This window comes from Poecile atricapillus, chromosome 6 (assembly GCF_030490865.1).
Source record: "Poecile atricapillus isolate bPoeAtr1 chromosome 6, bPoeAtr1.hap1, whole genome shotgun sequence".
Lineage (NCBI taxonomy): Eukaryota > Metazoa > Chordata > Aves > Passeriformes > Paridae > Poecile > Poecile atricapillus.
This window is the reverse complement of record NC_081254.1, coordinates 31,896,277-31,912,893: the sequence shown is the minus strand read 5'-3', so window position 1 is coordinate 31,912,893 and position 16,617 is coordinate 31,896,277. Positions and strand designations below refer to the sequence as shown.

The 16,617-nt window shown below is 43.0% G+C and overlaps 1 protein-coding gene across 1 annotated transcript; it reads right to left on the bottom strand.

Annotated features, from left to right (window-relative positions):
• Window positions 1-4,040: 4,040 nt before the first annotated feature.
• KCNK18 (potassium two pore domain channel subfamily K member 18) lies at window positions 4,041-16,336 on the bottom strand. The gene is made up of 5 exons (XM_058842057.1): window positions 15,937-16,336; window positions 10,053-10,157; window positions 8,265-8,420; window positions 7,076-7,222; window positions 4,041-4,852 (listed from the first exon to the last, which is right to left on the bottom strand). The coding sequence occupies exons 1-5, from the start codon at window positions 16,334-16,336 to the stop codon at window positions 4,041-4,043; spliced, it is 1,620 nt and encodes a 539-aa protein (XP_058698040.1).
• Window positions 16,337-16,617: the final 281 nt, after the last annotated feature.

Sequence of the window (16,617 nt, the reverse complement as noted above, 5' to 3'; positions counted from 1 at the left end):
TGCCCTGCTCTGGCTGCTGGTGGTGAGACCTGTGCCAGAGGCCATCATCTGGAACCACTGTGCTGGTTCAAGAAGAGCTCTCCAACCAAGCTGGCTGCACAAACCTTCCCAAGCCAGAGCAACCAGCCCTCACTGTATTTTCAAGCATCTCTTCCCCACATTTATGTCTACACAGAAAATGGCTTTTTCCTCCGCCGCTGCTGCCATTCTCTCCTTCTAACCCTTCTGCCCAAAGATTATTTTCTGCTCCTTCCACTCATTCTTCATGGTTCCCCTGTGCTTCCCACACCAGGAATACCCTGCCCTCTGCTCCTAAGTGCTCGTGACAGCTGCCATCTTGGCCCAATCAAGGGTGATTGATCCAGCATCCTTCAGCATCAAGTGCATTTGATCTGTAAAGCTCCCAGCTGGGGCTGTAATAACTCATATCCGCTCTGAGTTACACATCAAGCAACTCTTTCCCCATCAGTCACGTCTTTCCTGATAGAAGAGTTCTTCAGTGAAGCCCTTCACATCTAATCCACCGTCTCATGCAGATCGTGATGGGGAAAATTTATGAAAAGCAATATTTTGTACTGCTTTGAAGCAAACAAAGCTGATCTCCATGTCAATTTTGTTGAATAAAAACTTCTGTGGGTAGAGACTGTGAATTCTTCCAGGATTTAGTCCGTGATAAGAACAGTCAAATCATAAATATTTATGCACTAAATGAGCCATTACTCTCTACTTTGCTTCATTTTCATTAAGTCTGTGACTATATTTACTGTATGTACAATCAGATCCTGCTCTGCAGTGTGAACTGCTGCTGTCACTGTCAGCCCAAGGCTGCTGCACACTGCTCTGCCATCTGGAAACTGGCTCCCAGCTCTGAGAATAAAGGAATCAGGCCCAGATATTCCCCTTTGAGTGGGATCACTGTTTCAGTGCACCTGAACAGAAGACACAAATACCTTTTTTATTCCTGGCAATGCATTGTGTGTCCAACTCTCCACCCTCCTCTAGGTTCATGGCACAAGCCACATTACATTTACTGCAGACTGGTTGTGTTGTGCTGCCTAAATCACAACTTTTTGCTGATATGTTTTGCACAATCAGACTGGACTGGTTTGTCTACCTGGCACACAAATATGAAACTAAATATCTATTCAGGCATTAGATTTGCTGAGTGTTTCTTTAAGCTCTGTAGCAATCTGTTTCTGTGCCTTGCAGGCATGAAAATCAGGCCAGAACAGGATAGACAGAATACTTTCTGACTCTGAGAGATTTGTAGATAGGTTTCTCCTCATCTCCCAGTTTAGAACTCAGTGATTATCAAGCCAGAATTGTTATGTTCAGATTTATTTGTTTTTAAAGTTTTCCTTTCATGGCCTTGTCCCATCATTGATCTAATGGGAACTTTTAATTGCCACATCCTCCCATGACAAGAAGTATCTACAGCTTAATTATATGTTGTGTGAAGCACCATTTTCTCTTCTTTTTGTTTCTTTTCTTAAGCCTGTCACATGTGGAATTCATTTGTCACCCCAAGCTCTCACAAAGAGAGATGTTTGAAAACCATTCCATCATTCTTTTTTTCCCTTCTCTGAGCACTTGTAATGTTTCACATCTCTCCATCAGCCTCTCACCTCTTTCCAGACTAGAGAGCTACTGAACATGTCCTGTATGGAAGTTGTTTTCTATCTTTGTTCACCCTTTACTCTGAGCTATAAACTTATTTTTTTCCAAATTTACATCTCCTTTGGGAGGTGAAGGACCAGAGTTGTGCACAATATTCAACAGACAGGTGCATTATTGGTTTATAGAGAGTAAAGGATATGTGATTTGTTCCCTCTCTTTCTACAAAATCAGTTTTTATCTCCTTTAACTGACAGGTTCTATAGGAAAGAAAGCTGTTTACTGCCATCCCTTGGCCATAAACAGAATGATTTGGTGCAGAATCCCTATTGAAATCCAGCCAAAATTCCCTAAACTGATAAAGTAAATGGGAAGGTATTAAGGTACCCTGACAATGAGAAATATACAGGGCATAAATACAGGATTAACTGCTCTCCATAACTGATATGACAGAAACAAATTAGATTACATAAAGACCGGTTATTGAAAATGCTGACAGGTTTAGAATATCACAAGGAAAACTTTGAGGGGCAGGAAGTGAAGTTATCTGATCCAAAGCCCATGATATCATGCAAGTGCTTTCATTGACTTCTGAGAACTTGACATGGTACCAAAGTTCTACACTGATTTTAATCTGGAAACACAAAATTAAGTAATATGAGAGTAGTGATATGAATGGAGGGACTTTCTATGTAAGGCCAAAATCACAACAAACATGACAGAGTTAACTGAAGTTTCTTCCAGCTTCTCTAGTTTTTATTTTTATTCTTATAAAACACTTCTCTATATACTATCAGTCATTATACATCTTGCATATCAGCAATGCTTAATTGCATCTAAGTATTAATAAGGACTGAATACATATTTCCACATATATGGAGTGCAACAGACATAAAATGACATGTAAATATTCTGAAAATCTCAGCTCCAACAGGTAAATTTGTTGATGGAGAATACTGTATGTTCTGTCATAATCAAGCATTTTTTATTATCTAGAGATGTTCACATTTAGTGGGCATGCATATCATCTACAAGTTAAAGGGGGGTTAATTAAAGTTAGTGGTTTCTTTCATATGAATTATGTCTTTTTAATCTAAATTATTGGTTTTCATTAAAAGGTATTACTGACAATTCAAATTATTAATAATACAAGCAAAATCTTCAAGAACCAATAATCTTCTCATCTTACTGTGCTCCACAATTCTATAATTACAGGATCCTCCCCCCATCCCAGTGAAACAGGAGGACTTTTCCTTCTACAGGTGGAGCTTCCAGAGGTCCAGAGCAGTCTGCAGAGTGCAGTGTGGGTGAGCAGTGGGGATTTCTGGCTTGGTGCTCCTTTACCAGCAGAGACACAGAGGGTCCCTGCAGGGCTGCAGCTGCTCCAGGTTTGCTCTGTGCCCTCCCCAGACACCACCAGGGAGCAGAACCTGCCATGAGCACCTCACTAGCTGGAACAGTGGGACACAGACTGACTCCAGGCTGAGTACAGACATCACGAGTCATGCTGGAACAGGATCATGATGGATGGTTTCAGCCCTGAACAGATGAGCAATTATCCCACTGCTTTCTGGAGAGGTGACGGAGATGGAAAAATGCGGTGTCCTTCCTTTCCATGGAACATTTCCCTGGCCTGTGCCAGGTGTGATGTTTGCCTGGCCAGGTGTGATGTTTGCCTGTGCCAGGTGTGGTGTTTGCCTGTGCCAGGTGTGGTGTTTGCCTGTGCCAGGTGTGGTGTTTGCCTGTGCCAGGTGTGATGTTTGCCTGTGCCAGGTGTGGTGTTTGCCTGTGCCAGGTGTGATGTTTGCCTGTGCCAGGTGTGGTGTTTGCCTGGCCAGGTGTGATGTTTGCCTGTGCCAGGTGTGATGTTTGCCTGGCCAGGTGTGATGTTTGCCTGGCCAGGTGTGATGTTTGCCATGCACAGCAGCTGGGTCCACAGCCCTCCTCCCCAGCTCTCTCTGGTGATGAGCAGAGGGCAGCAGCACAGGGCAGTCACAGCTCAGGACAGACACAGCCAAGCTGGCTCTGGCTGCAGAAAAGGTGGCAGGACAAGACCTTCCAGGAGACTGAGGCCTTGCTTGGACAAAAAACAAAATTCCTGAATTGGCTTGCAGTGGGAGGGGGGACAGAAAGGCTGCAGAAAATCAGAGCTTTTCAAAATGTTCAGGGAGAACTGGCAGGGAGAACCTTCAACTTCTTCATCATGCAGCATCTTTGGTTATTTAGGAGAAGGGACCCCTTTGGAAAGTACTCCCTGGAGATGCCTTCACCAAGTGTCTTCAGAGGTATTCAGCCATTTCACAGTCATTTCTCAGAGGAAATCAGATTAAAATATGGCACCTGCCAGCCCAAGGCAGAAATGCACGGAACCAATTTCATCTCATTGCAGTGGCCAATGCTGACAAGTGCAGGAGAAATGACTGCTCTTATTTTGGATATATCTTCTTTGATGGCATATTTTTCTCTGCACAAAATGAAATCACCTTTTTATACAGCACGATTAAGCGGTCTTGGCCCAGCTTAAAAGCAATGAAGACAATTTCCATGCCAATCATAATGTAGAGGGAAAAAAACAAGAAAAACTTGGGATGTTCTAGTTTTGTATCTCCAAATCCAATAGTGGTCAAAGTGATAAAGCAGAAATAAAAGGCTTCCTGAAAATCCATATTTTTTTCCCAGTTTGGAAGAATAGCAGCTGCACAGGAGATGTACACAAAGATAACGAGCACCATCAATACAAAGGGCACATCTAATTTTTCTAACTCTTTTCCTATTTTGTCAAAATTCTCAATTACTCTGGACACTGTCTTTTCCCTTGCTAGTTCAGGACATGAGCTCCATCTCTCCATGCTTTTATTTCTTGCTGGTTGTGTGTTTTCATTCTCCCTGGCAATTAACATCTCAAAAAGTTCCACATTGCGGTATTTGACCCTCCTCCTTTTCATACCTGACTGACTTCTCAGCACTTCCATGATCGTCAGGGGCTCATTGATGACTATTTTAGACTGTGCCCTGGATTTCAGTTCATTCCTTTTGCTACATGTGGATCCTGAACAGAGTTTAGAGGCAAGAATTTTTGACTGTATTTTCCTGAACTCGTTGTAAGACTTGGATAAGACAGTTGCAAGGATGTCCCCCATGTCTGTCAGGACCAAGAACATCAGAGGGATCCCAAATAAGGCATACAACATACAGAGATACTTCCCAGTCCGTGTCACAGGATAGGTATTCCCATAACCTTGAATGAGAACAAGAAGGGGAAAAGAAGAGAGAGATGTGATACATAAAATGGTAGCAGAACACATGCCCTTTCCCTAAATCCTGTCTGGGTATTTATATTTCCTTCCTCTAATATATTGGATATCAAACTCAAATGAGAAGTCAGTGCTTTTCCATTATATTAGGGGAAAACATTGGTATTATAGCAACTGTATTAAATTTTAGCAACCATTTTTCTCCTCATCCTTCACAAGACACTGAGTATTTCTTCTCTCCCTTCAAAAACCCTGCTCTTTCTTAGATGAGCTTCTAGGCCAAGAACTCAGCCTGTAAGATTTTTAGCTCATATGAGGTATGTTTTCCTTCATTTTCTTCATCCATTCATGCTTCCACTTGTGGCTGTCACAGCCTTTGATCTGAACCCTGCCTCAGTCCCTGCTTTGCTGTGAGACACTGAAATACCATTTACTCTTGGTCACTCTCTTCCCCACAGGCTAACTGGGAATGCTGAGCTTTACTGTTGAAGCACTTGGGGAAGATTATTCCTGTTTTGCATGAAGTGATCTAATTTACTCTTTTTTAAATTGATTTCTGTTCATTAAAAATACCTTGTGCAGTTTCCAGGCTTGAAACTTATCCTGAGCTTAAATTTAGCTACCCAGAAATCTATCCTAGCTGAGCCACTAGGCAGCCTCCCCAGGCAGTGAAGAGATGGCAGCTCAGACCATCAAACTTCAGACTAGATGCTTCAATTCTCCCAGAAAATTCAAGGTAGATAATTTGATTCTATCCCAAGGTGATTTATCAATTCCTAACACTGCAAATAACAAACCCACTGCAATGGAAATAGCCATCTATTCCATCTATTAGCAGCAAATATTCCAGGCTTTCTACTGATCCCAAAACTCGGGTCAAAACTGAGGAATATGCATTAATACTCAGTGCTGTGAAGGCAAAAAAGCACTGACAGTTTAGAAATAAATATGTTGGGTTGGTTTGTATGGGGACATTTGTCAAGTCCCATGTTTATGGAGGTGGGTAAATGTACCCAGGGAATATACCCATTTCCAACAAAATGCTTTTTCACCAGTTTGCTGAGGTCAAAGCTCTCTGATAAAACATCCCCTTTCAAAAGTTCTTGGCTGCTGTGTTTGTTCCAGGAAATATTCACAGGGCTGAGGATTTTGGTCGCATCCCCAGTGTGTCTGACCACACAGACTTCTGTTTTCAAGCTGCAAGAGGCTGAGTTTGAGCAGTCACCAAAGGGAAGAGAGTCTGAGGTTTGAGCTGTGACGCAGCACACAGAGCTCTGGGTGAACACATCAGCTCTCACACTGTTCCTTGTGTAGGAAAAGCTCTTCTTTAAGGTTCAGGGTTTTTTTTTACAGTAAGATTCATATCCATGCTGGGATCTTAGGCATATCCTTCTGCAGTGGAGAAATGTCTTTGCAATTTGATACAATGCTCTGGGAATATTTCCCATCCAGCTTTGATTACGACAAATTTGGATAGACAGTCCCTGTACTTGCCAGCATTTGAGAAAGATTAACAAAGGGATAAAAGTAGCTTTGGGAACAAGCATGAGGAGCTGTATTTAGCAATGCAGAGGGAGCCAAAATCAGAGCAGATGTTTCTATTTGATCTAAGTCTGCCTTTGAAATATGAAGTCAGACTGAAAGATTTCAAAGGTGTGACTTAAACACTATCATGTACTGTTAACCCAGAGAAATGTGAACACCGTGGTTAATTACAGAACCACAGATTAACAAAGCTGAATTAGACATAAGTAACTGAGAAGCAATTGAAAAACGATATATGCATTATGAATTACCTTTTCCAGAGAGGAAAACATTACCCAAGAGGACAAACAACAGTGGGAAGGATAAGGTTTGACTGAAAAATGGAGATTTCTTTTTAGTTAATACCTCTGTGAACATCATATATGAATACATATTATAGTATATATTTAATGATGCAGTTAATTAGTGTGTACCATCACTAGTTACTAAATTCTGACTTGTTTCTGTGACTCAGCTATGTCTCTGCAGTCTGTGTTTGCAGAATGCTTGCAGACTTAGCATCAATACTCAGGAGAAAAAATTCAAGGGGGTTTGGGCTTTGGGTTTAGAAGGAGTGGTTTGTTTGTTTGCTTGTGGTGGTTTCAGTTCTCTGAAAGAAATGCATTAGGGAAAGCAGCAATAGGAATTGATTCTGAAGGGTGTTACTTTTCCTCTGTACTTACCCACAGTTGTGAATACTGTGCAGCAAAAAAAGAGAGACCCAAAGAAACTCCATCTGTCTTCTGGACTGATAAACCAGTCTGGGTCAGCTGTGTTGAAAAGCTCACGGATGTTGTTCTTAAACATCTTCTCATTTTCTGTCACGTTATCTGTCACGGTCACAGCAGGAGGCACAGTGAGTGTTTGCAGACCACCACTCAGGAGCAGCCCGCCTGTTACTCCACTGAAATATACTCCAGCTGAGCATTTGCTCATATTCTCTTGAAAATATTCACCTTCTCACCCTCCCCTTTCAAGTCCCTCACCCCCACCTCTGAAAACATCAGGTGGGTTCAGTGGATTTGGTGAATAAAAGTACAACGAACAAATAAGCATAAATATAAAGAAGCAGGATAAGATGATTGAATAATCAGCTTCCAGCCTGAATGTCCTGTTTCATTTTGGACTTCCCAGGAGATTAGTCTTCTTTTGACACAAAGACACTAAGAAATGTGGGATCAAAAGTAGGGAATCGACATGAACCACTTGGATGTCACTGCCCAGTGCCCGGCTGTGAATCCCAGAGCCTTCAACCCTTATTCCTCCTCCCTGTGGCTGAGCCTCACTTGAAAGGACATTGTTTAAATTATTTAATTGCCCAAAACTGATCATTGTGTCAGCAGAGCTACCTGAGTGAAACTCCAAGCCCATGTACAAGCCCCATCACAAATCCAGGAGGATTTCTAGCCCTTCTTTTCTCCTCTACCCCTTCCAATCAGCATCACTGGGTCTGGGGTGCAGAACTGCACCTGTCTCCCTCCGAGCATCGCATCACCGGAGGGCTGGAAGGGAAGCTCAGAGCAGGGAAGAGGGAGCTGGAGAAACTTTCTGAGAGGGAGGATTCAGCTCCCAGCAAACTGAAGGAAATGCCACAGGAATCTCTGGTTATGAACCTGGGCAAAAGGGAGAACACAGGATCTCAGGAAAAGTCTTTCCAGGCAGGAACACAGGGACTAGGGAAGCTTGCAGTCAAGAATCACAGCTAAGGAAGGAAGCAGCAATCATTAGCTAGGCAGAGGGAAAATCCTGCCTGCAGGGTCAGCTGTTAATATTTTGAAGAATGTCTTCAAAAGCAAAAAATAACTCATTCAGAAAGCAAGAGAATGAGTAGCTCCCTGCACAGTTAAGTCATTTTGAAATTCCAGTACATACCTGATAGGTTTCTGGCGAGGGACATCAGATTCTTCAGAAATGCTCTGTATTCTTCACTTACAGTGACCTCCCGGGTACCTTCAATGTGGGAAAACATGAGAGCCCCAAGAAAAGCATAGATGACAAGAGACACAATGAAGCAGGCATGAGGAAACACTGCCCAAAATATTTTTTTACATGTCGTTTTACCTCGCAGAGACTGTGATGTTGTTGCCATCCTAAGCTTGTCTTTTTCCTTTTTTAATATATAATTTTGTGGAGAAGACACAGCTTTTAGAAAGAAATATGAGGATGTAAAAGCTTTTGCAGCCAAGAAAAGCTTCTCCTGTGAAAAGAAAGATTGTTCTGCCTCAGGCTTTCAGATCACATGTCTTTATAAGTGAAGATTGCACTACAGTCCCCACGGAAAAGGAGCACAACTGATCAAGCCCTGAAATACTTCTCAGTTGACGCCACGCCACTCTATCCCTGAATTATTATTGATCAGCCAGCACTGTAATGCACATGGATTACCAGCCTCTGTCAGCTTCCACCAGAGCAAACTCGTGCTCAGAGTTTCTTCTCCTGAACAGCAGTTTCCCATTGATAGAGCAGAAACACTTCCAGCTCCCAGGAGGGGAAATGGGCACTGTAAGGGATGGAGTTCTTTCAAGATTTCTCCCAGAAACAAACAGGAAAATTTAAAATTAATCTAAAGAAGGGGGTGCCATTAATTGTAGCCCCTAGGCAGATTGTAGAACAATTAATTTCTGTTTCACAGAGCTTACAGAATCTCTCTATACCACTCCATCTTTGTAGAGAGGGTATTTTGAATTTTAAATTATTTTTCTCCCAAGAAGAAATAAAATAAAAAGAGACAAGAAGGTTTTTCCTAGTTCTCACTTGAATAAAATCTTCCTATATAAATAGAAGTTTCAATTATGAAATTCCCACTGACCTTAGTAAGTCAGAACTTGCAAGATTCAGTTCAGGGTTTGTGATCTTTGCAAACTATATTGAACTTTAAAAATAAAGCCTTTCTTTTCATCCTTCACTCTAAAACACTTGAAGCAACAAGCTGTATCACTGCCTGTTGTAATTTATGTAGTGGTAGTAGGGGAAGTTGGACTTTACAGAAAGAGGTGTTAAATATTTCATCTCCAGGCATCTTTCATTAAAAATTGAAACAGTCTTGTGCAGCCAAGACCTATTGAGCTGTATATATGGAACATGTCCACACAGAAATCCTACATGCTTACAATGATTTCTTCTAGGTCAAACTCTCAGCAAATTCGATCAGAAGAACATTTATGTTCATTAGTATGCAAGTCTCCACTATAAAAAAAAAGAAACTTTTAGGGCTAAGAGAAAAATAAGCCAGTGTACTTGCTGTTTTCCTGGTTATCTGCCTTGTTGGCTCAGTCTTGCTTTTTGGCAACAGATTTATGAATCCTCTTATTGAAGTCAATCTTTTTTATTTTTTCCCCCACTGACCTGAAACACAGGGTTAAAAACTGCTAATGCTCATAATTAGTCAAAAGCAACAGAACTTCCTGAGAGGTCGTACTTGGAGATAATGTACATAAGTTTGGTGTCCTTTATGCTGGGAATTGTTGCAGTAGAGACTAAAATGTTGGACAGCTGTTTGCTACTGTCCAAATGCATGGGCTGCACACACCTGGAGGAGTCAACGTGGTTCTGCTGCCACTGCTCTCAAGTAGCACAGTTTAAAACTGGGAAAATTTCAGGAGCAGCAAGGATGGCTGAAGGTGTGGACAGCTTTCAGACAAAGAATCACTGAGCACTCACTGTCCAGGGGGCAGAAATTGTGAGTGAGGAACTGCATGCCAGCAGGCTTCAGTCTCCCAGGTGTTCTGGAGAGAGCAGGTGAGGGATCAGCACTCTGCAGCTCTTCTGGAAGCAGAATTGAGGACCATCAAAAGAAGCAAGTAGAAATCTGCTTCAAAACAAAACAAGATTGTTTCTCACATAGCTAGAAAAGTCTTTGCCAAAGGATGTTTGGTTTCCATACATGAAAAAGAATGGAGAGATGTTTAGAAGAAAGGTCATTAATACTGACTACAAACTGACTACAGGGCTCAGTAACCCTCCTGAACTGAAAATAGCTTGCAGCTGTAAAAATAAGATGAGGTACTGGGCTAAATGAGCCCCTGTCTAAGGCAACATATTCACACTGATGTTCTAAATGATGTTTTCACTGACCAGTATGGTAATTCTGATACAATTTGTCCTCCACAGTTTTTCATCTACAACTCAGAAATAAACATCTTTCCTACAAAGTGCTCTAAAATCTTCTCAGCCTCCTCCTACACATGGTACTGCAAAGTATTTAGCAATTCCCAGGAGCTTCTCAGCCATTTGCAGCATCGGGCTCTGAGCTTGTGACAAGAAGAAAATTTAATAAAAATCAAACCAGCAATGATTTTTACATTATTTGCTTAATCTAAACCATTTCCCACTATTGCTGTATTACATATTTGAACTTAGTTGCTTAAAAGCAAATCCCACTAACCACAAGTTATTCCAAATTGAGTTACTGGTACTTGTATTGAGAGAGATTTTTGCAATACACATTTCCTATTCACATTAATGGACAGCAAACCTGCACTTGTCCCAACTTCCATTTCTTTGATTAGGGCAAATGTGAGTGCTCTATAAGGTGCTGCTTGAAAGGGAAGTTTTTGACCACAGCTGCAAGGTTAAATAATTCCAGTAAAAATATACTTATGATGAAATTGCTATTTTATCTGATATTTCTGGATTACATAGGTTAAACCTAGAAGGTCACTGTTTGGGCAGAGAGAAATGTTTTTCAATGATCAGTAAAACTCTCCCTGCATTAAATCATCTGCTACCTTGCCAAAGACCTGCTGTTACCTCCTCTATGAAACACCACTGGATTCACCATTCTCTACTGACAGAGAGTGTAATGTCATCCTTTTATAGAGAAAATCAAAGTGACTTGAAGGATGACAGAGCTTTTTAAAAATAAATGGCAATGGACTAAATGGTTTGCTTTTCTTTACACCTGGCATTGATTCTGATGGGAATATTGTTTGATGGAGGACTGAGGCCTCAGCCTGGCAGCACTTCATGACAATGAGAATTAAAAACATTCCATTTGAGGCTGAATGTTAACAAGGATCATGGAAGATGTGATCCACTGCCCTTCTGTAGGCCCCTGGAAAGTATTTCCAGAATGCATTAATATACCTAAGTTCCCCGAGAAAATGAATGTTTTGGTATAATGGTGATATTACCCCCAAGCACCCCAAAACAGCAAGAAACGAGTGGCAGCATTGGTTGCATTAAGAAAGCAATCTCAGGGCTGTGTAAGCATCAGATTTGACCCCAAGACATAAGGACACAGCAGTTGAGGTCAGCTGGGTGGGCAGTGTCAGTGAAGTTTCACTTTCAGCATCCTCAGCACTTTCAAAGGACTCCTCCCACCCACAATGGTTATCCCAACCCCTCCCAGCTCTGGGGCTCTTTGAGGCCTGTCCCTGTGGGATTCCAGCCCACAGTGGGGCCAGGAGCAGTGCTGGCCCAAGCCCAGCCCCAACATAGACACATAATATTTGTGCAGAGCAAATATACCCTGCCAGATGAGCCACACGAGCTTTTAAGGCACTCTGCAAATATTTTTCTCCTCACAACCCCATATTCCATATTCCCCTGAAATATGAATGCCCCTGGCACCTCCTGTTCTCACCACTGTGCCCTTACACCTCACACTGCTGGGATGGAGAGAGAAGTGCCTCAACTGGCAGTGCAGGGTGTGTTGGATACCCCAGGGAAGGTTTAGCTTTCTTTGTATCCATCTTTAAAAGTCTCAGCTTTTGCTCGAGTCAAGTGCTTGAGCTTGTAACCGCTGGGAATATTTGAGAGCACTCAGGACTAACATCCTGACACTACATAGAATACTAAGTGGATTCAAAGATGTCCAGGACTCTCACCCTGAATAGGAGAATTTCCTATTTCATTCTTTGTTCACACCAAGCCAAGCAAGTGGTCCCATCATTTCACTTACGAGAGGAAAACACTCTCTGTTATGCCCCAGGACCAATCGAAGCTTGGGTATTAGTTTCTGTTCCTCCTCTTCCTTTCTAAGAGCAATAAAGTCACATAGTCAGACAATACCTTTGGTGGGAGTCTTTTTCACCTGGTAACTAAACACAGGACCAGTCTTTGTTCACTCAAGAGCTAACCAGACACTTGATTCCCTCTCCTCCACCCCTAAACCATTGCCTGGATAGAAAGACTTCATTTTGCCTTCCTCTTCCTCAAACCTGAGCAACCACAATAGCCTGGAAGGAGAAAAGCTGCTGCCCAAATGAGGAAACACCAGCCTTCCTCCCTCATGAACTGGTAACATCTTCTCTCTCCCAGAGCTTCACCCAGTAGCCAGGGGTGCAGCTCATCTGGAGGCTTTGCTGCTGCAAGGCTGAGGTTTCCAACACAGCAGAGCTCTGTGTCAGACACTTCTGCTCCTGCTGAAGCATGTGGTAAGTCAGAATACACTTGGAGCTGGGAGGGGAAGCTGCTCTAGACACACAACTCTTCCAGACCCTTTCTAAAGGGCCACAAACAAAACCAAATGCTGGTGGATAGAGGCAGCAATTCTCAGTCAGGGTGGGGATGGCTTTTCCCACTCACTGCTCATTTCTTTGTGTGACTCCTTTGACTCTGTGGCAGCGTTTCAGGGTGTTGTAACAAGCAGGAAGGTTGGTATCACCACGAGTCACCAGCGTCAGACCCCACGGCGCAGAAGCCCTGGGATAAGCAAAGGGGATTACTGAGGTTCAGCTACATGTTTTATGCCAAGCCTTTACTGAGTTAATGTAGTGAACGTAATGCTGGTATAGTGGAGACTATCTCAGCACAGTAGTTCATTTTAAGGCAAACAAGCTCCCTGTAGAGAGATCAGAAAGCTGCTTCTTAGGAATTTAATTAACATTAGGGCATGTGAGATTATATGCTGCATGAAAGCTAAGAATCATGATTCATGTCAACACTGCATTTATGTGCGATTCTGCAGTTATTTGAGCTGGTAAAAAAACCACGTAGATTCAAGGTGACAAGTCCACTTTGCTCTTAAAAAATGCTTATTCTTTATTACTATTAATATGGCATCATATGTATATAAGCAGTTTGAAAGAGGGGAATCCTAAACCCCAAATACAAGAACAAACTTTTAGCCATAAATATCCACCAGCATTCATGTGAGACTGTGACCGACACAGACCCTCTCAACTCTCAGCATGCAAAATACTAATGAAAACAAACAAAAAATCTGTTGATCTTATTTCCAATAATGTCACATACAAGTGCAGTCAAAGAGAACACGGATAAAAATTTACCCTTCTCAGGCTGCAGTATTGGCCAAGTATTACGGATAACATCCAGGTCAAATGTGTATCTGGACGACCTTCGAGGTCATTAAGGATTGTAAATCCCTAAAGTATCCTGCTTACAGTATTTTCTACCCCAAATCATCCACAGCACTTTATAAACCACAGGCAGGAGTCTGTAAGATGCCCACAATCAGACACCTCTTTCTGCTTCCTCTCCCTGGCCATCAGGCTGGGCATGGTTTCATGTCAGTGGCTCAGAGTTTCTGGAGTGTCAGGCTAAATTTTCCATCTCTTGTTTTCATCCCAATTTTCCTAATTGACACTAAGCAATTTCTCTCCCCCTTTTGTGTAAAGTAATCTTAGAAGAGTTTTAACTCCATTATCCTACCACTCATTAGTCATTGTGGATTTGAGGGGTGGAAGATACTTTCCCAGATGGGTGTGCCTCAGGACAACATTGAGTGGACACTTCGAATTTATTTCAGTCCTGCTGATTTCCTTTAGCTCTGAGCAGGAATACATGAGCTTTCACATCCTGTCCCACCCATTTCAGCTAATAAACCATTAATTGCTCACCCTTCATAATGCTGGCCCTTTGGATGTTTTAGCTGTCATGGGAATAGCACGTAGATGCTTTTCAGTGAATCAGTAAACAACATTTTGCCACCTTAGTGGGGGACACTTTCAGGTTCTGGGCCAAGGTATCTTCACCTATTTAATTAGTTTAAGCCATAATTCCTCAGTGATGTTATCCCTCCTGGGCTGATGAGTAAGGCCACACCACGAAAGTACCGCCTACAAAATATTTTGGGTTAGGAAAAAAGCATGTAAAACTGCCCACCTTTTCTGAGGAATGTTGTACAAAAATAGAATGTGGAATGAAGTCTCTTCTTACACTTTACTCCACAAGGAAAAATCTTTTAGCACTTTTAAATGAGCCATCTGGGCCACAGGCCCCAAATGCAATGAACCCTGTGGATTTCCCCAGGGACTGTGGGCTGTTCCCGAGACTGCCTGGCACCCGGACTGCCCACGGCTGCTGCTGCCTGCTGCTCAGACTGCAGGAAAAAGCCATCTAAATGGCACTGGCCTTCTCCTGGCTCACTTGGGAATTTGAGATGTGTGGGTGGGGCAGCTCAGCTGCAGGATGAATATAAATTCAGAGAGGGTTAATGTTTGAATCCCTCCAGGCAGCCAAAGCCAGCTGGTTGCATCGTATTTGGAGAGATGAGGCTTTCGTTTTCAAAAGCACAAGAGGGATGCCAAAGGACAGAGAAGCCCTCCTTGCTGAAATTTTGTTCCAAACGAACATACAACCTCTTTTCTTCTTTCCAGTCAGATGTTTATATAAGCAGAAGTATCTTGGGAAGTGCCCTTTGTAGATTTGGATCTTTCTCTCCCTTCTGAAATGACCAGAATTTTTGTTCATTAATTTGAAATCTGAGGTTGTCTGCAGTCCAACACTAATAGCAGAAATGTGCCATTTTCATCAATTAAGCATGCAACTTAATGCCTTTGTATAGCTGAATTGCAGCAGAATTTGGTCAAATTCTGCTTTCTTTTAAACTCATGCAACACGGTCTAATGGATATGGAAGCAGAATTAGCTTTTCTTCTTTTATTAATTTTTTTTTTAATAAGCCATTGTAGACATTCTAGCTTTCTTGGGCTATAGCAGATTTCTGCACAGACTTTTCCTGGATCCCAAAAGGGGGTGAACTGAGGCATTGCTAGAGGGATGGGTAAGCAGCCCAAAAAACCCTGTGTGAAAATAGGATAGGGGAGAATGACTTTTAAGCTGAAGGAGAGTAAGTTTGGGTCACATATGAGGGTGAATTTCTTTAATGTGAGGGTAGTTAGGCACTAAAACAGGCTGCCCAGGGGAGCTGTGGATGCCCTGTCCATGGAAGTGTTCAAGACCAGGCTGGATGTGGCTTTGAGCAACCTGGTCTGGTGGAAGATGTCCCTTCAGGGACAGGGACAGGGATGTCAGGGAAGTTTCAAGCAGAAAATCTTCAAGGTCCTTTTCAACCCAAACAATTCCATGATTCTATGAAGAGATGCACCTTGGCAGAAAAAAAAAAAAAAAACAAAAAAAAACAAAAAAAAAACAAAAAAAAAAAAACTAAAAACTCTCTTTTTGCAGAACCCCGTAGCAAAACGATTCCCAAAGAGCATTTCTGCCAGTTCCCTCTGCCCTGCCACAGTGGGGCAGGATCCACCCAGCCCCACTCCTGTCCCCGGCTCTGCCTCCATCAGCAGCAAAGGGCAGCAGGGCAAGGCAAGCTGCAGCGGTGTTTTCCTAGAATAGCCTCCTACCCTCAGGCAATTTGCAGTTCGTACACTTCCTGAGCCGAAGACGGTATTTGTGTGGCAAGGAAATCATTTTTGAAGGAAACAGGAGTTCATCGAGGGGTGGCACCTGCCGGGAAACCTCTCGGGGGGGATGCTCGGCGCGCCCCTTATCCACCTTCAGCAGTGTTTGCCGGGAGAGACGGCTGCAGTTTGCCAGGGGAGCAGGAGAAGGAGGGCGGGGGGATGCTGGTGCCCCTGTCCGGCCGCCAGTTCCGCCGGGCTGCCGCCAGAGAGAGCTCGAAGCCCGCGGGCCGAGCAGCGCCCAGCGCGTCCCGCACCCCGCGGCGGGGACCGGGGCAGGGACCGCGGCCACGAGCGACACCCGGCACCTCCGGCAGCCGGCCCAGCCCAGCCTCTCTAGCATCTCTTCGCCGTGCTACAAACTCCTTTGAAAAGCGAGATGCAAGAGGGATGGAGAGGGATTTTTTTTTTTTTTTTTTTTTTTGCAAGAGCATGGACAGGACAAGGGGGAATGGCTTCAAACCCGAAGAGAGTAGGTTTAGATGTTTAGATAGCTTACTTGGGGAAAGTCGTTACTGGGAGGGTCGTGATGCACCAAAATTTGTTTCCCAGTGAAGTTGTGTTGCCCCATCCCCGTTAGAATTGAAGGCCAGGTTGTTTAAAGTCTGAGCACTCGGTGTAGTG